Here is a 26,345-nt window from a genome sequence, read left to right on the forward strand (position 1 = left end):
ATTCTGAAATAATGTGTAGCACTTGGAAGCAAAGAACAGCAACACAATAGATCTTCAAAACATAATAGTGAGACAAAAAAACCTGCATGATATCATCTCTATAAATTAAAAATGTGGGCACCCAGAACAATATACATTTAATAACACATACAAACAGAATAATACATATCATACAGAATGGTTGCAAATGGGTTGATAAGCAAGAGAAAAGAGCGGGAATTAGAAATAAAAAACAACGAATGAGGTTGGGCGTGGTAGCTCACACCTGTAATCCCAGCACTTTGGGAGGCCAAGGCTGTTGGATCACCTGAGGTCAGGAGTTCAAGACCAGCCTGACCAACATGGTGAAACCCCATGTGTACTAAAAATACAAAAATTAGCCGGGCTTGGTGGCACATGTCTGTAATCCCAAGCTACTCAGGAGGCTGAGGCAGGAGAATTGCTTGAGCCCGGGACGGGGAGGTTGCAGTGAGCTGAGACCATGCCATTGCACTCCAGCCTGGGCAACAAGAGCGAAACTCCATCTAAAAAAAAAAAAGAAAGAAAACTGCAGGCAGGGGAGATGCCTTGAATGGTCCAAAGGTGATCATTGAATTGAGTAAGATTAACTCAATCCTCTGCACATGAGGTCCAAAATGAACTTTCATACATCTAACAAACATCATACCACTAAAGCTAAATGTCATCCTACCTTTCTCATGAAGAAAGCACAAAACAACCTACTTCGAAGATTTTCGATGCTAAGTGTGTTACATGGAGAAACCACCCAACTTCCTTTAACTTCAAAACAGAAAGTATATCGAAGATAAAAGAAAACTGTAAGATACAAGGGTCACCACCCCTAAAATTTAATTTAAATTCTTACAGTGATATTCAAACCAAGCCAAGCCCAGTCCCTTTGATCCACCCAGTAACCAAGATCTTTTAAAATTTAGTTACAGGTGGCAATAAGAAAACATAAAGGGCATACTCTCATTTTTCTCTGAAAGTGATTCTCTGAAACACTCTTAAAACAAGGATTGGCAGTAAAATAAATGAATTTCTCTACCATAATCCCTAATTGACATTAATAGTAAAGCATTAATTATATTTATACAGGTTCGTTTTCCCAATTTATAATAACTAATATGCGTTATTCTGGATGGAACTAGACAGTTTTTTATTCCTTGTAATAATAAGGGCATTTCAACACATTATATTCACTTTTAAGCTGACCTTCATACAGCCACAAGTTTATTTATAAAGCAAGAAACAGAGTCAAACTAAAATTTTTGTTTAACAAAATGTCAAAACCTCAGTTAATTTCTTTCACACAACAGGCAATTCCTGCAACCTTGCCCATAAAATCCTAAGATGTAAACATCTGAAAGAGTCAGTCTGCCTTTTTTTGTCTCATGTCAAATATTACAGTGAGAGGAAGCTGTAGCTGCCACTGACCGAACCCTAAATTCAGCAGCATCAACAATATCAATGCAGTCTGTGATGCAACGGTAGCTTCCCTAGTTTCAGACTATCTAACCCAGCAAATGCTGCCTAAAAAAGAGATATACTAAGTGGGTCAAAAACATAAAACGGCAACTTTTGAATCAAAGGTAGGGTAGTGCTGACTTCAAACACAGTTTCAGAACGCTGGCACCCATCAGTAAGTGAACGGGAGTAACTGGTATCCGTTCAGACAAGTATTAGGTCAAAGGGATAAGAACTGGCAGGTGGCATCTCAAAAGTGAAATTCTAACAGTGGTGTCAGTATCTTGGGCACGGGCAAAAGTAGTACCAACAGCTAAGGAAAGACAATATGAACCCCAAAAGCAAACACATCGCCCAAAATTGCTGTCAATAACCACCCACGATCATCATCAACCACCTCATCCTGTTTAGATCGTGCCTGGGAGCCAGGCAATCCCACCTCAAGACCAAAGCAAATGTCAAAAGCAGCAAACCTCACCCACCAGGTAAGGGAGCCACAAAGACCCCCGGCGGGCTCCCACGCTCTTGGTAACGGCGCCTCGTTGTGGGCCCGACCTGCAGGCGAAGCAAGGAGCAGAGCTTGCAGCCGCAGCGATCTGACAGCTGGCACCGCCCCCGGCTAGAGTGGGCTTGTGACCTTTGACCCCGACCCCTGACCTCCAAGGTGCAAGCACATCCCGCCCTGGGGTTTCCTATGGAAAAGCTTGAAAGCCCCCTTACCTGTCACAGCTTCATCTCATGCCGCGATGTAGCCTATCAGACCGCCGGTGGGCGCCCCAGCCAAGGAAGACAAGGATAAGGCGGAACTACGGAGGATGCGGGGTGCGCAGATCCTGCTGGGATAACCTAAGGGGCGGCAAGCGCTATTCAGCCGCCGTCTTCCCACAGAGACTGCAAGGTGCCGGTAACGCCGCCGCCGCCGCCGCTGCAGTAAATCAGCTGACACGAGCCCCAACTGCCGTGACTTTCGCTGCAACTGTCGCAAAAATGAGGGGGCGGGAAAGACTCACCATTTCCCTACATGCAAGGCCTACGTCGGCGCCGAGAGAGCCGGCCGCGTTACCATGGAGACCGAAGGAGGAGAAAAGGTCAGCTGTGGGCAAGGAGTGCGCGGCCGCCATCTTGGTTATGGGAAGTCTGGTCTAGGCTGTCCTCTCGCCTCTAACACCCATGTTGGGAGGACCAAGATGGAGCGAAGGATGAAGTAGCAAGCGTAGGTCTTTCTTGGGACCAGGATATTGCAAGTTTACACTTCTGCCCCCATCACTTGACCCAGACACCTGGAAATGTCAGTTGTTGTTTCCTTTTTGCTTCTGAACTTAATTGTTGGCCAGGACACAGAGGGCCATAGACGAACTCTGCCACTGCACTAGAAGAAGTCTGACCTTGTACAATATTCCTGCAGAGGAGAGGGGATGAATACCCTGTCTCCTTGTGGGCGGCAAAGAGTGGCGGAGTGTGGGCTCTGCCTTCAGAGAGGCATATATTCAGATCCCAGTTCCTCCACTGCACACCATTAAGTGTCGTCTTGGGCATTTTGCTGCTGCTTCATTCATTCTTCTAAATTTCCCCATTTGCAAAATAGGGATAATAACCTTGTGGATGTCTAGGAAATTAAATGCGCTTAATAAATGTTAATAATTTATGCCTGCCCATCTTCCTGTCAAATATTGGTCGAATAAATGAATGAATGGCAACCAAGGGGAAAACAAGTGCCATGCTGTGGCCAATGGTCAGTTTTATTAAAAAGATACAAAAGATGTTCATCTCGTGGCGTTATTTTTTCTTTACAGGCTCACTAGTGGATGTATAAGTTAAGTTTGAATGCTGTTACAGTCCTCAAAAGTTACTGTGTACATATACCAATAACCTGGGAATCTTGTTAAAATACGTTTCTGAATCAGTAGGTCTGGGGTGGGTTCTGAGATTCTCCATTTCTAACACGCTTGCAGGTAATGTCCCTGACTGCTGGCCCTTGGAAAACACCTTGCATAGCTAAAACCCACTGGGCACAGGGCCTGAAGCATAGGATAGGGGAATACAACAGGGCAAAATCAGCTCTTTCAGACAGGATAGTTTCCTTGCTAATTTGCCGAAAGTATGCTGAGTGTTGGTTTGGTCAAAAGGCTTCCTGTCAACAATTTGTTGTTTCTGCTAATGGCAAACCACTACCTGTCCTTCTTTCCAGTGTAGACATCTTCCCCCAGCAACACATCACAGACCCGTCAGTGTCCTGGGTGGCTTACCCCTTGTGCCTTCACTCTACATCCAACTACTGCACTGTACTGTGTTGTTTCTTACATGTTGTTTCTGTTTATTTTTAGAGTCCAGCTCTGCTACTACCATAATGAGAAAAACTAAATTAATGTTGACCAGAGAAGTCAATAGAACACTTGAAAATCAATAATTCTGAAATTTTCTTATACTGCAAATTGGAATTCTATGCTTTTCTTCTACTTTTGACTAACTGCCTTGCAATCAGTCACATGAGTAGAGGGGGAAAAATGATGCTGAATAGAAGAAATTGATTCTTAGCCACCTGGCTTCAGCATACTCACTCCCTCTGTTGTGATGATGAATACATTTACACCATTAAATTCATAATCCTTTTTACAATTTATAAGAACTTTTTGGAAACACAGGAAGCACAGACTGGTTATCATAGGACAATCTTAGGCTACAGTAAATCTTGTTGGGTTTGTGAAGGAAATAATAGGATATCTTCCCCTAAAGACTCTTTTCTTCAATAAGTATTTATTGAATGCTCACTATAAGTTTCAAATAACTTCCGAAAAATGGAAAGGTTAATAGGAAGATTGACGAGAAGCTCTCAAATAATTACCACTCTCTGGCCTCTCTCTACCAAGTTTATAAAAGTTATTGCCAAAGTCTATATGTATATGGAATCTCCTGAACCACAGAACTAAAATAAATATTCAACTATTAATGAATAAAATGCTCTAGTTCAGAAAATTCACACACATGCACATACACACACACACTCATCTTTTTTACATACAACCTTCCTGAAAATTAAGATTTGTGTCTTCAGTAAGTTGACCTTAGTATATTTATTTGAATAAATTATTCCTTTCATCTAGAAGAATTATACAAAAATGTTAACAGATTTAACTAATTAAAAAATTCAGTTCAACATATATTTATTGAGCCTTTGCTGAAGGTGAAGCTGAGAAAGGGAGAACCTGACATATTCGGCCTCCATGGATGAAGGCAGGCTCTGCTTCCCACTGAGATGCAAGAGGTAGGGAATTCCCTAAACACTGGAAAGTGCGCTGGATGCTGGGCAGCTAAAAAGAATGACAAATGTCGGCCGGGCGCGGTGGCTCAAGCCTGTAATCCCAGCACTTTGGGAGGCGGAGGTGGGCGGATCACGAGGTCAGGAGATCAAGACCATCCTGGCTAACACGGTGAAACCTCGTCTATACTGAAAATACAAAAAATTAGCCGGGCGTGGTGGCGGGCGCCTGTAGTCCCAGCTACTCCGGAGGCTGAGGCAGGAGAATGGCGTGAACCCCTGAGGCGGACCTTGCAGTGAGCCGAGATCGCGCCACTGCACTCCAGCCTGGGAGACAAAGCGAGACTCTGTCTCAAAAAAAATTATATATATATATATAAACCACACCCGGCTTTAGAGGCATTTTTAAAACTTAAGTACTACTCTGTCCTTAAAATTTAATAGCAAGCCAGGCACAGTGGCTCACGCCTGTAATCCCAGCACTTTGGGAGACTGAGGTCAGGAGTTTGAGTTTGAGAATTTAGTAGCAAACTAACCTACAGCATACCAGTACCTTCCGGACTTCTTAAGTTCCAGGTTAGCTCTGCAAAACGCAAGGAGGCTTGTTCTTCCGTTTTACAAATTTCAAAAGAGGGAGATAGACCAGTGGTCTAACAGTGACTTTATTGCTACTGTTATTTTCTGATCACTTCACCTGTACTGCTATTTTTTTCTCACTGAGGCTATCAGTCATAGTTTGGTATTCCCCACGGTGCCTAGTACTCTGCTAATACTCCCCTTTCCTTCCTGGACCCTCGCCTGGAAAAGTCCTATCATGGTTGATGGCTTTATGTTAATACCGAGAGTCCTCACACTTTATCGTGTTGTGGCAAAGAGGCTTGATAAGGGTTTTTTGCATGATTTTTTGTGTAATTAAAACTGCCTGGTCCAATTAAGAGATTCTTTTTGCACTTTCTCACATGACATGAAAGTCAAGTGTTGATAACTTCTCTTTTTTTCCTGTCTCATGACTTCCATGATTCAAACCATTTCTTTCCAAGTAACAAAATGTCTTTTTCTAGAAACATCTCCAGTTACTCTATACTCAGGCCTTTTAGGAAGGAGTGAAGGTGATAAGGTTTGGGGTGCTAAACCTCCTCACAAATGAGGGTTTCTCAGCCCTCTCACCAAACCAGCAAGACTAGCAAGGGGAAATTCGAATAGATAATGAAGGAGGAGCTGATGAGTACTAGTGGTAGCCCTGGTCACCAGGCTGTAGATCATCCACTAACCTCCCTCTTCTAGGTTTCCCATAAGGAAGAGAAGATGACCAGAAACCTGGAGGAGTTGCTCCCCAAACCTGTGTAGAGAAGCGGACCCATTTTTGTGTAAATAGTGGACTATGGGAGACACAAGAAGCACCACCCAGATTCCCCTTCGAGAAAGAAACCCCTTCCTAGCTGCAAAGAAAGTGGTTTGCTCATACTCTCCCTGTCAGCTTCTTCGGGGTTACCTGGGCTTTCCAGCTGAGATCACACTAATCTTGAGGCAGCCTCTGATGACTGACTGAGCAAGGTGAGGAAAGTCCAGAGCACACTCTTCCTAGGGAGGACCCCGGTCTAGGGGGTGGTATTGAGGCATAGGAATTTCTGCTCCCGTGGGGGACTCTTTTAACAGGCAATCTTTATACTAGAGCTCCCTCTTGGGTTAGTAGAGATTTTGTCAGATCTGCTTTTTCCCTTCCTCCGCCCAATCCTGCTTCCTCCCTTTTCCTCTCACAGATGTGAGATAAATAAACCTTTTGGACTCCTCACTCCACCTCAGCATCAGCTTCCCAGAGAACCCAGCCTGCACCGTGACACCATTTTTAACAACCGACAATCAGGAGCCATCATTGTACTTTTGCAACTTTTCTCTCGCTTTTTTTTTTTATTTTTTCCGAATACAAAGTTGGAAAAAAAGAATACAGATTAAATAGATTTGTAATAAAAGAGAGACATAAGACTTATCAACCCATGCAATGCATGTGTCTTATTTTGATATTGATTCAAGTAAGCTATAAAATAAATGAGGAGAAAATCGGGAAATTTTAACTGACTGGATATTTAATGATATTAAAGAAGCCTTGTTAACATATTAGAATATAATAATGATATTTTGGTTATTTTTTAAAGGATTCCTCATCTTCCAGATGTGCAGGCTGAAATATTTACAGATGAAACTGTCAGATGCCTAGCATTTGCTCCATGATAATCTGAGGTAAGGAAGACAGTGGCAATGACTACCTTGACTTTACTTCCGTCTTCATGAAATAGTACATTATTTTACTTCTAATTCTAATTCATCAAGGTGAAAAAAGTCACTTATTCACCATCCAGTGGTTTTAGGCACTATGCTGAGCTATGCATGCAGAAAATGCAGAGACTTGGTTCTTGTGGTCAAGTTACTCAGTCTGGCAGGGAGGCAGGGAGATCCACTACTGTGAGGAGTGATGTACCTGGTGCTTTCCACCAGTTGCTGTGCGGCTGATCCTCCTACTGAGCTCGTAATACTAATGTTCTGAATTTTGGTGGGAAATATTGTTTTCAACGTTGTGTGAAAAGCCACTTCCTTATTGTACAGAAACCACTAACATACATTTGACTTTTATTGGATTTCTTCAGTATCTGGCCCTCAGATGTACTCAGATATTCAGATATCTGCTACTTAAGAATGGACTGAATGATGAGGGTGTGTATGTGTTATGCATGTGTTTGCTCAAGGGCATGCCTAAGAGAGGGCTTTGAATACAGTGAAGCTTCTGTTAAAGAATTTTACCAGCTGGACATAGTGGCTCCTCCCTGTAATCCCAGCATTTTGGGAGGCCGAGGCGGGTGGATCACTTGAGGTCAGGAGTTTGAGACCAGCCTGACCAACATGGTGAAACCCCATTTCTACTAAAAATACAAAAATTAGCCAGGTGTGGTGACATGCACCTATAATCCCAGGTACTTGGGAGGCTGAGGTAGGAGAGTCACTTGAACCCAGGAGCCAGTGGTTGCAGTAAGTCGAGATCACGCTGCTGCACTCCAGCCTGGACAACAGCGTGAGCATGTCTCAAAAAAAAAAAAAAAAAAAGAAAGAAAAGAAAAGAAAGAAGAGCTCTTTTACAGCTAGTGATTAAATAAAAACACAGATTGTTTTGTGTAGTTTTTCAGTTCTGAAGAGTTAATTCCAATAATGCTAGAGACTAAATGTTCATTTCCCCCAATATTCATATATTGAAACCCCAATGTGATGGACTTGGAGATGGGGAACTTTGGGAGGTCACTAGGTCATGAGAGTAGAGCCCTTCTGAAAGAAGAAACAAGAGAGAATACTTGTTCTCCTGCCTGCCCTCTTCCTCTCCACTCTTTCTCTCTCTCACCCACTTCTTCCCCACCGTAGAAGGATACATAAAAAAGACTGCCCTCTGAAACCAGCAAGAGAGCCCTCACCAGACACTGGATTTGGGCCAGCACCTTGATCTTGGACTTCTCAGCTCCCAGAACTGTGAGAAGTAAATGTTTGTTTAAACCACCAACTCCATGGTACTCTATTAGAGTAGCCTGAACCAAGACAAAACCCTCAATGTACTCTTTAAAAAAATTAAAATAAAATTTAAAATGCAGTTTTTATTGCAGAGGATGAGGTGTTAGAAATATTTTTCTAAATATCTGGGCTTCTTAATAGAAACTCTAAGCAGTTTAATGACCAGTTTAATGACATCAGATATAAATGTCAGAAGAAAAAACTATTGTACAGATTTGGCAAACACCTGAACTGACTCTGAGAATTGCCAGTGAGTTTCTTTAGTATGCTCCAGGAGATTTGTGACAGTGATAAAACACTCTACAGCTTCCTGGGAAACCCTCTCCCCCAAGGCACAGCCTAGTGTCCAAAACTAAAGAATATAATGTTAGCGGGATAAATGGTACATCTGGAGACTTGATGACATCTAAAGAGACATTTGCTATCAAAGGGAAATGACATCCTTTTGACTAAAAATATATTGCGCCACCTAGGGACACCTGGGAAAATTTCAAATTCAAATTCAAAGCATACAACTAGAAAGGGTTTGGAAATTATGAAGCAGGATTTCCTTTTTATTTAATATTTATATTACATAAATATTGCACAAATTACACCAGGCTGGAGTGCAGTGGCTCAATCCTAGCTCACTGTGGCCTTAAACTCCTGCGTTAAGGCCACAGTGAGCTAGGATAAATCCTCCCACTTTAGCCCCTCCAAGTATCTGGAACTACAGGTGTATAACATTATGCCTAGCTTGAATTCTTGGATATGACAGCAAAAGCACAGACAGCAAAAGGAAAGAATAGGTAAATTGGATTTCATTGAAATTTAAAACATTTATGCATCAAATGACACCACAAAGAAAGTGAAAAGACAACCCATAGAATGGAATATCTGAAAGAAATTTACTCTATAAGGGATCAATACCCAGAATATATAAAGAACTCCTACAACCCAACAGCAAAAACAAACAACCTGATTCAAAAATGGGCAAAGGACTTCAACAGACACTTCTCCAAAGAAAATAAAGAAATAAACGTTATGCACATGAAAAGATGTTTAACATCTTAAGTCATTAGGGAAATGTGAGATATCACCTCACCCACAAAGATGACTATTATCAAAAAAATTAAAATTAGCAATTGTTGCTAGGATGTGGAGAAATTGGAACCCTCATACACTCCTAGTAAGAATGTAGAATGGTGCAGGCACTGTGGAAAACAGTTTGGCAGTTTCTCAAATAGTTAAACAGAATCACCATATGATCCAGCAATTCCACTTCTAGGTATATACCAAAAAGAACTGAAAAGCAGGGACTTGAAGAAATCCTCGTACACCAATGTTCACAGCAGCATTGTGAACAACAGCCAAAAGGTGGCAACAATCTGAGTGTCCATCAACAAATGAGTAAGTAAATAAAATGTGATATGCCCATATAATGGAATATTATTGAGCCTTAAAAAGGAATGAAATAAATTTTGATATATGCTATAATATGGAAGAAATTTGAAAACACAGCGCTAAGTGAAATAAGCCAGGCCAGGTGCGGTGGCTCACACCTGTAATCCCAGCACTTTGGGAGTCTCAGGCAGGCAGATCACTTGAGGTCAGGAGTTTGAGACCAGCCTGGTCAACATGGTGAAATCCTGTCTCTACTAAAAATACAAAAATTAGCTGGGCATGGTAATTTTTGTACAAAAATACAAAAATTAGTTACAGGCGCATGCTGTAACTATCCCAGCTATTTGGGAGGCTGAGGCAGGAGAATTGCTTGAACCTGGGAGGCAGACGTTGCAGCCTGGGTGACAGAGCAAGACTGTCTCAAAAAAAAAAAAAAAAAAGGAAAAAAGAAAAAGAAGCCAGTCACAAAAAATAACCGTATGATTCCACTTATATGAGGTGCCTAAAATAAGCAAATTCATAGAGATAGAAAGTAGAATAGAGGCTAGCAGGGATGGGGAAATGGGAAAATGGGGAGTTATTTAGTGTGTACAGAGTTTCTGTTTGGGATGATGACAAGGTTCTGGAAATGGATAGCAGTGAGTGCACTTAATGCTACTGACCTGTGCACTTTAAAACTGGTTAAAATGGGCCAGGTGCGATGACTCATATCTGTAATCCCAGCACTTTGCAGGGCTGAGGCAGGAGAATTAGTTGAGCTCAAGACCAGCCTGGGCAACAAAGTGAGATCTCGTCTCCACAAAAAAAATAAAAAATTTGCTCAGCGTGGTGGGATGAACCTGTCAGGCCAACTACATGAGGGGCTGAGGCAAGTGGACCACTTGAGCTCAGGAGGTTGAAGCTGCAGTGAGCCATGAGCACGCCACTGCACTCCAGCCTGGGTGATGAAGTGAAGCCCTGTCTCAAAAAAGAAAAAGTTAAAATGCTAAATTTTATGTAAGTATATTTACTCAATATATATGTATATACATATATATGAGGAAAGCCTGCTTCATAATTTCCAAACTCTTATCTAGTTGTATGCTTAGATTTTGAAAATTGAACACACATCATTCAATCATATATATGCATGGTGAGTGTATATATATATATATATATATATATATATATATATATAAAACAACTATGGGTTGATCACATGTCTATGCCTTTCATTTTAGCCCATACCCCTGGACATGGAGCTATCACAAAAGTGTATACTCCGAAGGACAGGAACATGTAATAATCATCTTTAACTTCTGAGGCTATGGCACAGTGCCTGCCACACGGAGGTCCTAAAGAATTTGTTGTGGTTGTCAGTGAACTGATTCCAGTCTTAATTCAATGAACTGTGCTGGCTGTTCAGATAAAAACCAATGACTCCCTTGCTACATTCAAAGGCATGTCACAGCCTTCATCCTTCTGGTCTTTGACACTTTACTTTTGTAATAGTCCTCCTGATTCTCTGCTTCTCTGCTAACTTTTCTCATTTTACTCCCTATTTGCAGTTGTCTTTAAATTTCTGTTATAACTCTTCGCTTTTCTGTATACTTCCTTATGATCTACTTTAGCGGTATCATCTATGACCGCTATGCTGGAAACTCTCATATATTTATCTCTAGCCTGCTATGTTAATCCTCTAACCTCCAATTTCCCTGGTGTTAAACAATTCTTAAATTTTTATATCAGGCAGAGTCACAACAGGAAAAAGCATATTCAAAATGGGTAATTGAGGATAAATTTGGTAAGGGGAGTATTAACAAACATGTAGATAGGGTTTAGGAAAATCAAAAAAGCAATGGTGGGCTGGGCACAGTGGCTCATGCCTGTAATCCTAGCATTTTGGGAAGCTATGGCGGGCTCATCAGTTGAGGTCAGAAGCTGAAGACCAGCCTGGCCAACATGATAAAACCCCATCTCTACTAAAAATATAAAAATTAGCCAGGTGTGCTGGTGGGCGCCTGTAATCCCAGCTACTCACGAGGCTGAGGCAGAGGTTGCAGTGGGCCAATATCATACCACTGCACTCCAGCCTGGGTGACAAAAGGAGAGAGGCTCTGTCGCAAAAAACAAACAAACAAACAAAGCAATGGTGTTGCTAAAGAGAAAATAAAGATAATGACATCAAGGATTGAGCAGTGAGTAGAAAAGTTTAACTGTAAAGAAGGGGACTAGATTCATCACACAATTATGCTCTGGGTGGGAAGAGTGGTTCTTTTTAAACCAAAGGGTCCTTATTGGTATTAGGAGAGTGAAGTTTCTGGATGTTGTCCATTAGCTAGTGGTATCTGGGCTTACCAATTAGGCTAGTGCTAGGTGGTTAGAGATAGTTCATGCTATAAGCCTGGGAAGTCCATCTAGGAATTATGACTTCCAGGTACCTGTTTCCTATGGGTGCCTGCCTTGACATTACAGTGGCAAGTGTCTCTGCTCTTAATGTGAAGTATCCAATTCAGTACTATCTTGTCTAGTCAGGTCTAGGTAGCATCAACAGGCTGTCACACCCAGTGTCCGGTTCCAGCCCATGCTGAGGTCTGAAGGGAGTGGGTGGATGGGTGGCAGATAGCTGAAAGAACACTGGGGAGGCCCTAGGCAGGTGAAAGATGGTTTTACTCAGCAGCTCTTTTAAACTGTGTGTCTCTGTCTCAGCTGCCTGCTCCAGCTCTGCCACTCCCACACCCGCAGCTGCATTTCCTGGTCTGCAAGGCCAGCTCTCCCTTACAGGGTCAGCAGCTTAATTCTCTTTGGGCATGAGCCAAGTCATGCCTTGCTGTATGTACAGTGTCAGCAGGGCAGTTATACCTTTTACAAACAATAGTGGCTCCAAACCAGGTGATGAGCCTTCCCATGTTATAGCTACATAGCTGTGATTACATAACAAGTGGAGTTATGCGCCTGTGCTCCAAACTCACTGAGTCACACAGTATGTTTACCTCGGCCTATTCTTGACCAAGTCACATCCATTTTCCTTACACTAGGTGACTGACCCAGAGTTTCTCTGTTGGTATCCGGGTGCTACCAACAGCTAGGAGTGATTTCTACTTCCATGTCTAAAGAGACAATAGAAGACAGTGTTTGCAGGAACCCAAAGAGGGTAACGGTATGACAAGAGCTGTGGCATTTGGTGGAGACACAGACAACCTGTGGCAACACAGCAGGAAGGGAGCTAAGGGAATTACTACCTGGATCTCATTGTCTTCTACCCTCCAATCTCTTCAATAAGCTCCAACAGAGGATCCTATTGATACAGTCCATGTAGGCAGGTTCCTAGGGCTGAGAGCAGAATGAAGAAAGGTAGAGAGTAGATCTGGAGGGACACATGGTGTCCCTATCAGAGCTAACTTTTACAATGCCTCTTTTCATGTTGCTTCTCAAGAATCTATAATCTATCTTGCTTTCATAAGCCCTGTTCCTCCCTTCATATCTACTATAGCTGCTGTAGTGGAGACCACTTCTACTTGCTGCTTAGGCAAAACCGCAAGGACAGTTGGAAATAATAATAATCCATCTGTTCTGGATAAACTATGCTCCTTCACCCCACTCAAATTCATAGGTTGAAGCCCCAACCCCCAACATGACTCTATGTGGAGACAGGACCTTTAAGGAGGTAATTAAAGTTAAGTGATGTCATCAGAGTGGATCCTTAATCTAATAGGACTGGTGTCCTTGTAAGGAAGAGAAACAGATTAGTACTGTATGTGCATGTGCATGTGTGCACAGAGAAAAGGCCATGTGAAGACACAGTGAGAAGGCAGCCATTTAAAAGTGAGGAGGCCTTAGAAGAAACCAATACCAGCAGCACTTGGATCTTGGATTCCCAGTCTCCAGAACTGTGAGAAATACATTTCTTCGGTTAAAGTCACTCAGTCTTTGGTATTGTTACAGCCAAAGACTGAGTTGTTACAGCAACCCTAGCTGACGAGCTGAATATACACCATTGGTTATAAACATTTATCAAGTATCTTATGATTTGGTTCTTTATAAACATCATCCAATATAACCTTTTACCATCACAATCCTAGAAAGCAGGTGTTATTAATCCAAGGCTCATAGACAAGGAAGCTGAGGTTCTGAGAGGTTAGTTTGTGCATGGCCATAAAATTTAAGTAGCAAGGCCGGTCATGGTGGCTCACGCCTGTAATCCAAGCACTATGGGAGGCCGAGGCGCGCGGATCACCTTAGGTCAGGAGTTTGAGACCACCCTGGCTAACATGGTGAAACCCTGTCTCTACTAAAAATACAAAAAAGTAACCAGGCGTGGTGGTGTGTGCCTGTAATCCCAGCTACCCAGGGCGGGCTGAGATAGGAGAATCGCTTGAACCCAGGAGGCGGAGGTTGTGGTGGGCCGAGATCGTGCCACTGCACTCCAGTCTGAGTGACAGAGTGAGACTCCGTCTCAAAAAAAACAAGACAAAACAAAAAAAACACAAATGTTTATTATGGGGACTTCTATCTATTAAAACCATTACAATGTGCTGATATCACATGAAAAAGAAATGTAATTACTGTGCCTCTGGTGTGGCTGGGTTAAGAATTAATTATTTTAGTATGTTTCTGCAACACCTTTAGCTTTCTCTTTTCCCATTTCCTGGGCTTCAACTATCACCCAATCTGATGACTCTCAAATCTGTAACGTCATCCTAGTCCTTTTTCTTTAGTTCCAGGCTCATCCTTCTCACGATCTTCTGTATCTCTCACTTGGATGTCCTACAGGCATTTTAACTCATTTTTAAAAAGCTACACGATTGAAATGTTTGAGTTTCTTAAACTCCTCTGTCATCTCACTAAATTGGCCCAAGAATTGTTTCTCAAACATGTCCTTTCCTCTTCATTTCTACTGCAGATACTTTCATAATTTAGTTCCTGGATCACCACAGTATCCTCCTAAATGGATCTCACTGCCTTCCATCCTCCTTGCTGCTACCTGAGGGCTTTTCTAAAGACATATTTTTCTTCTTTTTTCTTTTTTTTTCTGAGATAGGGTCTGGCTCTGTCGCCCAGGCTGGAGTGCGGTGGCTCAATCATGATTCCCTGCAGCCTTGACCTCCCCAGCTCAAGGAATTCTCCTACCTCAGCCTTCCGAGTAGCTGGGACCACAGGTGCGCGCCACAACGCCCGGCTAATTTTTTGTATTTTTGGTAGAGACGGGAGTTTCACGACACTGGTAATCGCAAAATTGCCCTCAAATTTTTTTGCCATTCTCATCCCGTCAAAATCCAAATTCCTTAGCTAGTCATTATCTGACCTCGGCCTTCCCTCCAATTTCATCTCCCCAGCTAAATCCAAAGACAAATAATTTGCCACCTAGCCTAATATTTAAAAGAGAACACTGGCGTTAGCCTGCCTTGACTTGAAATCACAGAACCTACTTCACAGGGATTAAATGAGCTAGTACACGTATAAAGAGCTTATCTCTTGCCTGGTACATCATGTGGTAAATATTAGCTATTCTTCTTATTCACCCTCTCAACCCAAGAATTTGCACCTGGTGGTCCCCTTGCCTGGAATATTATCTCTCACCATCCATCTAACCCTTGCTTCTCTTTCAAGATTCAATCCAGGAGTCAGATTCCTAGTAAGTTTACGCTGCCCCACCCTTCCATCTCGTTAGTCTCCTCCGCTTCCTATTCAAATTATTGTTAGCGTCAGTCACTAGACCGTGAACTTCCTAAAGGAGGAGTAGTGTCTTCATCTTTTTGGTCAAAACCTAAAGACAGGTGCACGATACTTTCTGAATGATTGCACAGAAAGCGCCCCATATGTAATGAAGTCTGTTAATAAATATTCCTAAACCTTATTTTGTCTTCTGTGTAGACCTGCCCCGAATACAATACAGCAGTATCTTCAAAGTACTTCCAGTGGGTGCCTTGGACAGCAGCTAAGAACCCCGGAGTAAAACGAGTTTCCTCTCCACTGTTACAACTCAGACACCTCCTCGGTGAAAGTCTCAGATCTGGGACACGCGGAGGACTATGCGAAGTTTTAAGTCTCAGTCTGCGCCTGCGCACCTGACCTCTACACGTCTGCCTCTGCGCCTGCGCCGCTCAAGGTAGCGCGCGGCTACTCAGTGGAGGGTGGGACTACGCTTCGCGTTTTGGGATTGGGCGGTGAAGGCCAAAGCGGACGGCGCGGAAATGGCGTCACGCCGGCGGCCCTACCGCGCGGTGGCTGCTGGGTGCCGCAAGGCTTTCCTTCCTTCTCCTCTCCCCTCCCCCATCCCTCCCCGCCCCCTGGGCCGCTCCGCTCACTGGCGTGACTCGGCACTGAGAGTCCCGGGAGAAGACGCCGCGGTCGCCGCCTCTTCTGTCCAGGCCTCGGCCTTCCTGAGCGTCTCTGCTTCCTCTCCCAGATCGTCTTCTCCTTCAGTTTTGAAGCCAGTGGCGTCGCGGCCACCCTGCCGGGCTCTCTGTGAGGATGGTGGGGGTGAAGCCCGTCGGGAGCGACCCGGATTTCCAGCCAGAGCTGAGCGGCGCGGGCTCCAGACTCGCCGTGGTCAAGTTCACCATGAGAGGGTGAGGCCAGGCCCGAGCCCTGTGGGTCCCCGTCTGTCCTTTCTTGCTTTCCTTTCACTCTTTGTTGGTCCTGGTTTCCTAGCCGTCTGCTGCCCCGGAATGTCCGGCAGTGGCCGCAGCCCCAGGAGCTGCCGGAATTAGGCCTCATTTCTCGCGTGTGAACCCCCATTTATGCACAGGGTGTCCTAGACAGGCTCGGAGGCCTGACCGCCCGGCTTCTGCAGCTCAGTAGATTCCTCACCTGCTCCTTTTCAATCCTCTTACAAACTCTGCACTTGGGGTGGCCCGCCCCTATTCCTTTCAGCCTGTGGGAGTCTCCGCAGCCACCCTTGCCTGAGCCTGACTCCTTCTTTCTGCGGAGCCAGCTGTCATTTGCATCTCCAGAGCTCCAAAAGCTTAATTTACCGAACACTTTGCTTCTCTTCACCACCTACATCTCTAAAGCCTTTGAAGATTCAGATGGGGCGATCCAACTAATATGCGTAGCTCTTAGTCCTAAATTTCTGCTAATGCATTTTGAACTAAGTTAACGTTGGGTTAGGGTGCTTTTTAAATTAGTTAAAATTTTTTCTTCCTCGTTCGGCCACTAAGCTGTAGCTTAGGCTTCCCTAAGTATGCGATTGCAACTGGTCACACATGATAGTACATGTGTAATATATTTCAGGTGGCCAGTTGGCCAGGTGTCTTAGTTTGACCAGGCTGTGTTTTTTCACTAAGAGGACAGAGATCTTGAAAAATGTTAACTGTCTTTGGTAAATATTGACAAAATTATAGGTCGCAGAACAGGTGGACCTTTTATAGTGGATGTGTGTGTAATAACGTTCCTATGTAAGAATGACGTGTTGGAACTCAGCGTTGAGAACCAAGATTTCAGCGTGTGTGTGTGTGTTTCACAGATCTCTCCTTGTGCATGTTGATAGTATTTAGTTAGAAGTATTAGAGGTCTCCGCTTTATTTTCCTTGACGCCTTGGCGTTATTTATACATCTAACTTGGAGCAGTCTACTACTGGTATCACTGTTTATGTAACACACTTTCCTGTCCAAATAACTATATAAGCACAAAATTCCATTTTGAATTTCAGAGCAAAAATACAAAAGTTTCTTGTACATGGTTTACTAAATGTTGAGTATGTAAATGGTGACGTTAGGATTACATCGTTTTAGGGAATGGATGCAGATACATATGAAAACAAGACTTGTTTTTGGACCAGTCTCTTACACTGAATTGAAAAAGGATAGTACCTTACATTTCATATGGTGGACTAGAGTACCCATATGATATACGGAATTTTGCTTTTAATAAATTTAAAAGGATAAGTGATGTCATATATATTAAAATACCTAAAAGGAATGTTAGAATTCTATAAATGTGTCTTCTCATTTTTAGCAATTTTGTAACGTCTGTATTCTTAATAATAGGGGAATACCTGTAGTACATTAAGTATCTAGGCCACAGTGGAAAAAGGAAGATATGATTTCAATAAGGAACCTCACCTCACTTTTAGTTCACTTTTCTAATTCTGACCAGTCGAAGCTTTTATACTTTTATTCCTCAGTGATATATTGTTTTTCCCACTTACTATAGCAGTGGGAGAGATAATAGAATAATAAAGATTGATTGAAGTGTGAAAAGTGGGGAAACATTGCTGCGAAGGAAGGTTTTTCCTATCAATGTGGTGTCATTTAAGCATAAGCATAACTGCAAAAATTGATTGGTAAAGATCTATTACTTTTGAAAAGGTATTTTAGTGGAATTAAAATTATTTTTCTTTGTAAAAACTGAGGGAAAATTAATGTTTGAATTGGAGTAAGTTCAAAAGCGTATTTATATTACGTTTACAAATCTGGTAAGAGTATTGTATTTACCTTTAATATTCCTCGAACTTATTGGCCATTAATACATCCTGTCTAAATTCATTGTCAATAGGACCCCAGATTTATGTATATGAGGGATCAGTATTAGAAAGAACTGTATTCAGTAAAATCTTGTATGAAACCTCTTAGGTCAAAGTTAATACGTCCCAGTTTAGACTGAGGGCATAGTTTCTCCAGCATCTATTTCATTTCCTTTCCAGCCCTCTTTTAAACCTTTTTTCTTTTTTTAACTTCTATGCTTTATCCACTCTCAGTCTAAATTTTACTAAAATGATACATAGATTGTTTTCCTGCGTAAGAATCTTTAGTGCCTTATGATAAAATATATATAACATAAAATTGACCATTTAGCCATTTGTAAGAGTATAACTCATTGGCATTAAGGACAATCAGCCCTCTGTCCATGGATCGAACCAAATGGGGATAGAAAATACTAGGGAAAAAAATTACATTTGTGCTGATCTTGTACATACTGTTTTTCTTGTCATTATTTTCTTTTTTTTTTTTTTTTTTTTTTTTTTTTTGAGACGGAGTCTCGCTGTGTCGCCTAGGCTGGAGTGCAGTGGCCGGATCTCAGCTCACTGCAAGCTCTGCCTCCCGGGTTTTTACGCCATTCTCCTGCCTCAGCCTCCCGAGTAGCCGGGACTACAGGCGCCCGCCACCTCGCCCGGCTAGTTTTTTGTATTTTTTAGTAGAGACGGGGTTTCACCGTGTTAGCCAGGATGGTCTCGAACTCCTGACCTCGTGATCCGCCCGTCTCGGCCTCCCAAAGTGCTGGGATTATAGGCTTGAGCCACCGCACCCGGCCTCTTGTCATTATTTTCTAAATACAGTATAAAAACTATTTACATAGCATTTACATTAGGTATTATAAGTAACCTGGAGATGATTTAAAGTATATGGAAGAATGGACGTAGGTTATGTGCAGATACTATGCCATTTTCTATCAGGCCATTGAGCATCTGTGATTTAGTGTCTTGCTGGAGGTCCTGAAACTAATCCCCTGGATACCCAGACTTGACTATACATTCACAATGTTGTGCCACCATCACCACTATTTCCTAGAACTTTAGACAGAAATTCTACGTCCATTAAAGGATAACTCCCCATCCTTACTTCTCCAAAGGGACAAAACTGTACCCATTAAGCAGTAATTTGCCTCTCCCTATGTACCTCCTTGGTAACTTCTGTTCTGCTTTCTGTCTCTATGAATTTGTCGATTTGGGGCACCTAATATAAATGAAATCATAACATTTGTCCTTTTGTTTTTTGACTTCACGTAGCATAGTGTTTTCAGGGTTCATCCATGTCTTAGTATGTCTCAGAATTTCATTCTTCTTTATAACTGCATGACATAATCCATTTATGTATATGGCAAATTTTGTTTACCCATTCATTTTTTGGTGGACATTCCAGTTGTGTCTTCCTTTGGCTGTTGTGGATAATGCTGCTATGGGACATTACTATACATGGATCTCTGCTTGCTTGCCTGCTTGCTTTTCTTTTTTCTCATTTGTTAGAGACAGGGTCTTGCTCTGTTGCCCAGACTGGAGTGCAGTTTTGAGATGATGACTCACTGCAGCATTGAATTCCTGGCCTTGAGCAATCCTCCCGCATCAGCCTCTCAAGTAAATGGGACTACAGACATATGCCACCATGCCCGCTAGTTTATTTTTTGTTTTAGAGACTAGGTCTCACTTTGTTGCCCAGGCTGGTCTTAATCCTGGCTCCAAGCGACCCTCCCACTTCAGCGTCCCAAAGTGCTGGTGTTACAGGTGTGAGTCACTGCACCAGGCCTTCTGTGCTCATTTTTGAATTGAGTGGTTTGTTTCTGGGTTGAGTTGCAGGAGTTCTTTTATATTCTGGATGTTAATATTTAATTTGCAAATACTTTGTCACATTCTGTGGGTTTTCTTTTTCTTGATGGTATCCTTTGATGCATGAGTTTTAAATTTTGATGAAGTACAATTTATCTATACTTTTGTTGCCTGTGCTTTTGGTGTCATATTCAAGAAATCATTGCAAGATTCAAAGTCATGAAGCTGTCTCCCTGTCTTTTCATCTAAGAGTTTTATAGTTTCAGCTCTTAAGTTTAGGTCCTTGATCCATTTTGAGTTAATTTTGGTATATGTCATAAAGTTAGGGTCCAGTTCATTTTTTGGCATATGGATATCCAATTTTTCCAACACCGTTTATCAAAAACACTGTCTTTTCCTCATTGAATGGTTAGCACCCTTTTCCCAGAGTATTTTTTAAGGATTAAAACAGTCAATGCTTACGTATTCCTTAGTCTGTGTAAGGAACTTGTTTAAGCTCTTATATTGACTCATTTGTTCCTCAGAATAACCCTAACAACTGTCCCTGTTTTACAGTTGAGGACATTGAGTCACAGAGAAGTTAAATAACTTGTTTGAGGTCCCATTAATAAATGCATTGTTTGAATTATAAAGTGCTGTTCTTGATCTTTCCAGCCTAAGGAGAAAAGAAATGCACGTTCATCTCTGTGTATCCGCACAGAGCCTGACAATTTTTGATATGCCTTTCCTTGAATAATTTACACCTCTGCCTGCAATTCAGTTCACTCTCTGATACTCTTTTTGGTAACATTTTTAAACAGGTGTCTCCAAATTGTTACTTATGCCCAGATACATTTTAGTGGTTATAAGTAGTACCAGTTTTGTTGTTACTAAACAGTTGAAAGAATATACATTGTGTCATCTGTCTTCCCAGTCTCCCCACCCCCACCCCATTAAACAGTGTGAATGTTTTTTTGTTTTTTTGTGTTTTTTTGAGATGGAGTCTTGCTCTGTCGTCCAGGCTGGAGTGCAGTGGCATGATCTCAGCTCACTGCAACCTCCACCTCCCAGGTTAAAGCAATTCTTCTGCCTCCGCCTCCTGAGGAGCTGGGATTACAGGTGCGCACCACCACACCCGGCTAATTTTTGTCTTTTTAGTAGAGATAGGGTTTCACCATGTTGGTCAGGCTGGTCTCAAACTCCTGACCTCGTGATCTGCCCGCCTCGACCTCTCAAAGTGCTAGGATTATATGGTACTTCTAGTTCTGGATCCTTGAGGAATCGCCATACTGTTTTCCATAATGGTTGAACTAGTTTACAATCTCACCAACAGTGTAAAAGTGTTCCTATTTCTCCACATCCTCTCCAGCACCTGTTGTTTCCTGACTTTTTAATGATCGCCATTCTAACTGGCGTGAGATGGTATCTCATTGTGGTTTTGATTTGCATTTCTCTGATGGCCAGTGGTGATGAGCATTTTTTCATGTGTCTGTTGGCTGTATGAATGTCTTCTTTTGAGAAATGTCTGTTCATATCCTTTGCTCACTTTTTGATGGGGTTGTTTGTTCTTTTCTTGTAAATTTGTTTGAGTTCTTTGTAGGTTCTGGATATTAGCCCTTCGTCAGATGAGTAGATTGCAAAAATTTTCTCCCATTCTGTAGGTTGCCTGTTCACTCTGATGGTAGTTTCTTTTGCTGTACAGAAGCTCTTTAGTTTAATGAGATCCCATTTGTCAATGTTGGCTTTTGTTGCCGTTGCTTTTGGTGTTTTAGACATGAAGTCTTTGCCCATGCCTATGTCCTGAATGGTATTACCTAGGTTTTCTTCTAGGGTTTTTATGGTATTAGGTCTAACATTTAAGTCTCTAATCCATCTTGAATTAATTTTTGTATAAGGAGTAAGGAAAGGATCCAGTTTCAGCTTTCTACTTATGGCTAGCCAATTTTCCCAGCACCATTTATTAAATAGGGAATCGTTTCCCCATTTCTTGTTTTTCTCAGGTTTATCAAAGATCAGATAATTGTAGATGTGTGGTATTATTTCTGAGGACTCTGTTCTGTTCCATTGGTCTATATCTCTGTTTTGGTACCAGTACCATGCTGTTTTGGTTACTGTAGCCTTGTAGTATAGTTTGAAGTCAGGTAGCGTGATGCCTCCAGCTTTGCTCTTTTGACTTAAGTACCATATGACCCAGCCATCCCATTACTGGGTATATACCCAAAGGATTATAAATCATGCTGCTATAAAGACACATGCACACGTATGTTTATTGCGGCACTATTCACAATAGCAAAGACTTGGAATCAACCCAAATGTCCATCAGTGACAGACTGGATTAAGAAAATGTGACACATATACACCATGGAATACTATGCAGCCATAAAAAAGGATGAGTTTGTGTCCTTTGTAGGGACATGGATGCAGCTGGAAACCATCATTCTCAGCAAACTATCGCAAGAACAGAAAACCACATGTTCTCACTCATAGGTGGGAACTGAACAATGAGATCACTTGGACTCGGGAAGGGGAACATCACACACCGGGGCCTATCATGGGGATGGGGGAGGGGGGAGGGATTGCATTGGGAGTTATACCTGATGTAAATGACGAGTTGATGGGTGCTGACGAGTTGATGGGTGCAGCACACCAACATGGCACAAGTATACATATGTAACAAACCTGCATGTTATGCACATGTACCCTCAAACTTAAAGTATAATAATAATAATTATAATTAAATAACTTAAAGTATAATAATAATAATAATATAATACTAGCACATTTTTAAAAAGTGCTAGTATTACAGGCGTGAGCCACCACGCCCAGCCAGTGATTTTTATCTTGAATTGATGAATATATCAGTTTTGTAGATAATGTTTACCATGCACTGCATTTTTTTTTTTTTTTGAGACAGAGTCTTTCTCTGTTGCTGCAGTGATATGATCATGGCTCACTTGCAGCCTCGACCTCCTGGGCTCAAGCAGTCCTCCCAACTCAGCCGCAGCAGTAGCCGGAACTACAGACATGCACCACTGTGCCTGGCTAATTTTTAAATTTTTTGTAGAGATGAGGTTTTGTCACGTTGCCCAGGCTGGAGATACATTGAATTTTCTTAAAGCAGATCTGCCTTTGTAGTTGGTTAGGGTTTGTTACAATCTAAGAAGGATGTCAGTGTATGTTAGGATGTTGAATTCTAATAGTTACGATAGCTTGACCAAATAATTAAATATATATTAAACATATGTTAATTACATACCACAGAATTACTGATGACCGAAGGTAGTTTATTGAAGTGCAGAGTTAGCAGGTCCAGTAGTCTGTAGGAACCAGGCAGAAAACGTTAGCAAGTGAAGTAAGTAGCTGTAAGACGAGGGCATATCAAAGCCGTGGAGAACAGAGTTGCTTTAAAATGTTAACTTTTTATTAAAGTGCAAGTATACAAAAACATGCAAGAAATAGATCATTACCAGCACCCCAGACTCCCCGCACCGTCCCAGGCTTCTTTCCTACTATTCTTGAATTCTAACACTACAGATCAGTTTTGCCCGTATTTGAACTTTACAGAAATAGAATCATACAGTTACGTAGTTTGGCTACCTTTCAAGAGTTTAATCTTGGCAATTGATTTGGAAGTAACAACGAAAGGCACTGTTTAGGACACTGTTTTGGACTTTTTAGCATAGCAGTTAAGAGTTGGGTTCTGGGATCTAATTCTAGCTTCGTAATTTGTTGTTCTTGGGAGTCATAAAGCTTAAATGAGGTGACATGAGTTTGTGAATGCATAACATATAGTAACTGCCCAATGAATGCTAGCTGTTTTATGTAATTAATAATACCAGTTGTGATTAAGCCTGCCCATTAGTAAATATAGCACATGTATAAATTGCTTAAAGTTTTACCCTGCAGGAAAAAAGAAAAAGGAAAAAAGAAAACCTTTAACTGTGGCTTTAGAAAGCATATTTTTATTATCCACTTACCAGTTGTGTGTGTTGACACAAGTTGTTGCTCAAGATAAGACACTGGCTACTGTAGCAAATAGGGAAGGACATCTGGTTCATGAAATGGAATTTATATTATATTATGACTGTAGAAAAAAGTGTATTTAAAAGAAGCTAATGTTCTTTCAAAGAAAGCTGGTCTTGGATTGTATTTAGGAATTGCCTAAATACAATTTTAGTGATGGCCCTGCCGCCAGCTAGTATGTTTGGTGTTGGGCAGGTCATCTTCTGATCTTCAGTTCTTACTTATTGGTTAATTATATTAGGTTATGTCTGTTTTAAAGTTTTAGTTCTGTGGGTTTCTTTTTTCTTTTTTTTTTTTTTTGAGACAGAGTTTCACTCTTATTGCCTAGGCTAGAGTTCAGTGGCTCAGTCTCGTCTCACTGTAACCTCTGCCTCCCAGGTTCAAATGATTCTCCTGCCTCAGCCTCCCAAGTGGCTGAGATTACAGGCATGCGTTACTAGGCCCAGCTAATTTTGTATTTTTAGTAGAGATGGGGTTTCACCATGTTGGTCAGGCTGGTCTTGAACTCCTGACCTCAGGTGATCCAACAGCCTTGGTCTCCCCACAATGCTGGGATTACAGGCATGAGCCACTGCGCCTGGCTAGGTTTATTTCTTTATACATTGTAGAAAGCAGCTTACTGTATTCTTTTTCTCAAACAGCATAACTCAGAATCCTTCTAACATATACATTTTATATATTGGATTAAGCAGATAAGTTTTCAAAGAGAAAGTTTAGAGTAGAAAAATAACTTTTTTTTTCTTCATTTTAAACGTCTGGACTAGGTGATCTCTTGAACCTTTTGCAACGAAATAAGAAATCGTAGATTGTGCAGAGGGCTGCTAGTCAGATTAAGGTGTGTGCAAGAGAAAAAGGTGTAATTCTGAAATTCAGGCATACTGGGTGCATAATATTTTAGAGCTGGGAAAAGTTCTTGGAGAGTCCTTTTATCTTATACAGAGAAATCAGGTGACTTGTTCATGATCTCAGCTAATGTTTACTCTCAACTGCTCATGTTGAGGAGACAGACATCTTAGGTAAAATGATCAATTGGCTGGGCACAGTGGCTCACGCTTGTAATCCCAGTACTTTGGGGTGCTGAGGTGGGAGAATCACTTGAGTCTAGGAGTTCAAGATCAGCCTGGGCAACATAGACAGACCTTGTGTCTACAAAACATCAAAAATTAGCAGGGTATGGTGGCACATGCGTGTAGTCTCAGCTGCTTGGGAGGCTGAGGTGGAAGGATCACTTGAGCCTGAGGGATTGAGGCTGCAGTGAGCCGTGGTTATGCCACTGCACTCAACCTGGGTGACAGAGTGAAACCCTTAAAACAAACAAAAAAAAAGACAAAAGAAAATGATCGATTTATTTGAATGATTGTTTTGTGAAATTCTGCTGCTGTATTTGTGCCTTTGTATATATTTATGCTTTTCTGCTGATGTATTTTGATTTTTGACTAAAGTTCCAGCCTATGATGGCTAACTAAAATTAAAGAATCTAGAAAAAGTCTTGAAACAGTTTTTTGCACAGTAACCATAACTTTAATAGTCTGTTCAACTGCAAGATGTATGTCTGTAACACCAGTTAACTCATCGATAATTGATGAATAGAGAGATGTCAGTGTAATATGGAAGTTGTATTGGTTCCTATGTGATTTATTCCTAGGTAGTGAAAAATAGACATAGAAATAAAACCTTCATCTGGAAGCAGAAAGCTGTCAGCCACACAGGCAAATTCCCTTGTTTATTTTAAGAAACTTAATGAAGTTAAATAAGAGTGCCTACACCTAGCGCTTGTTCCCCAGAAGGGTTTATTTTCAGTGTTTCATTTTCTCTTGTTCTTTCCTTAATGGCAGCCCCACTGGCCCAGAGCTCCACTTCAGTCTGATTTGTCACAACACCTGTAAGCATCATTTCCAGTTGATTTTGTTCATTTCAAATATTCCCCAGGGTAGCTTCCAGCTCTGAGCCACATGCTGGGATGTCCATCTTTTTCCTGAATCCTAGTTACTGTCTTTTTTTTTTTTTTTCTCCCGAGATGGAGTCTCTCTCTGTTGCCCAGGCTGGCGTGCACGATCTTGGTGACCTTGGCTCAACTACAACCTTCCGGGTTCAAGTGATTCTCCTGCCTCAGCCTCCCGAATAGCTGGGACTACAGGTGCCTGCTACCACACCCGGCTAATTTTTGTAGTTTTAGTCGAGACGGGGTTTCACCATGTTGGCCAGGCTGGTCTTGAACTCCCAACCCAAAGTGATCCACCTGCCTTGGCCTCCCAAAGTGCTGAGATTACAGGCATGAGCCATCATCGCGCCCAGTCTAGTTACTGTCTTTCTTAGTGATCTTGTTACAAAATTGCATGGGTTTCAAGTAGTTTGCCACAAACTTATTTTTCCCATAAATTCTCTTTTTGGTGTGTGTTTTTGCAGGAGGGTGGTTTTCATGAATGGATATATTGTACTATAGC

General features: G+C 41.8%; 2 protein-coding genes across 5 annotated transcripts in view; one reads left to right on the plus strand and one right to left on the minus strand.

The window, feature by feature from the left end:
• WDR7 (WD repeat domain 7) overlaps positions 1 to 2,373 on the minus strand; it is a 388,194-nt gene extending 385,821 nt beyond the window's left edge. For both annotated transcript variants that reach the window (XM_001084877.5, XM_001084992.5), the window contains exon 1: positions 2,188 to 2,373. The gene's annotated coding sequence lies outside the window, so the exon portion shown is untranslated. The remainder of the gene's footprint in view (positions 1 to 2,187) is intronic.
• Positions 2,374 to 15,855: 13,482 nt separating this feature from the next.
• Positions 15,856 to 26,345, plus strand: part of TXNL1 (thioredoxin like 1) — a 37,401-nt gene continuing 26,911 nt past the window's right edge. For 2 of the 3 annotated variants that reach the window (XM_015122056.3, XM_077974542.1), the window contains exon 1: positions 15,947 to 16,206. In XM_015122056.3, the coding sequence (XP_014977542.1) occupies positions 16,109 to 16,206 (98 nt within the window). In that variant the 5' untranslated portion in view covers positions 15,947 to 16,108. 3 annotated transcript variants of the gene reach the window in all.

The sequence above is a fragment of the Macaca mulatta genome, chromosome 18, assembly GCF_049350105.2.
Source record: "Macaca mulatta isolate MMU2019108-1 chromosome 18, T2T-MMU8v2.0, whole genome shotgun sequence".
Lineage (NCBI taxonomy): Eukaryota > Metazoa > Chordata > Mammalia > Primates > Cercopithecidae > Macaca > Macaca mulatta.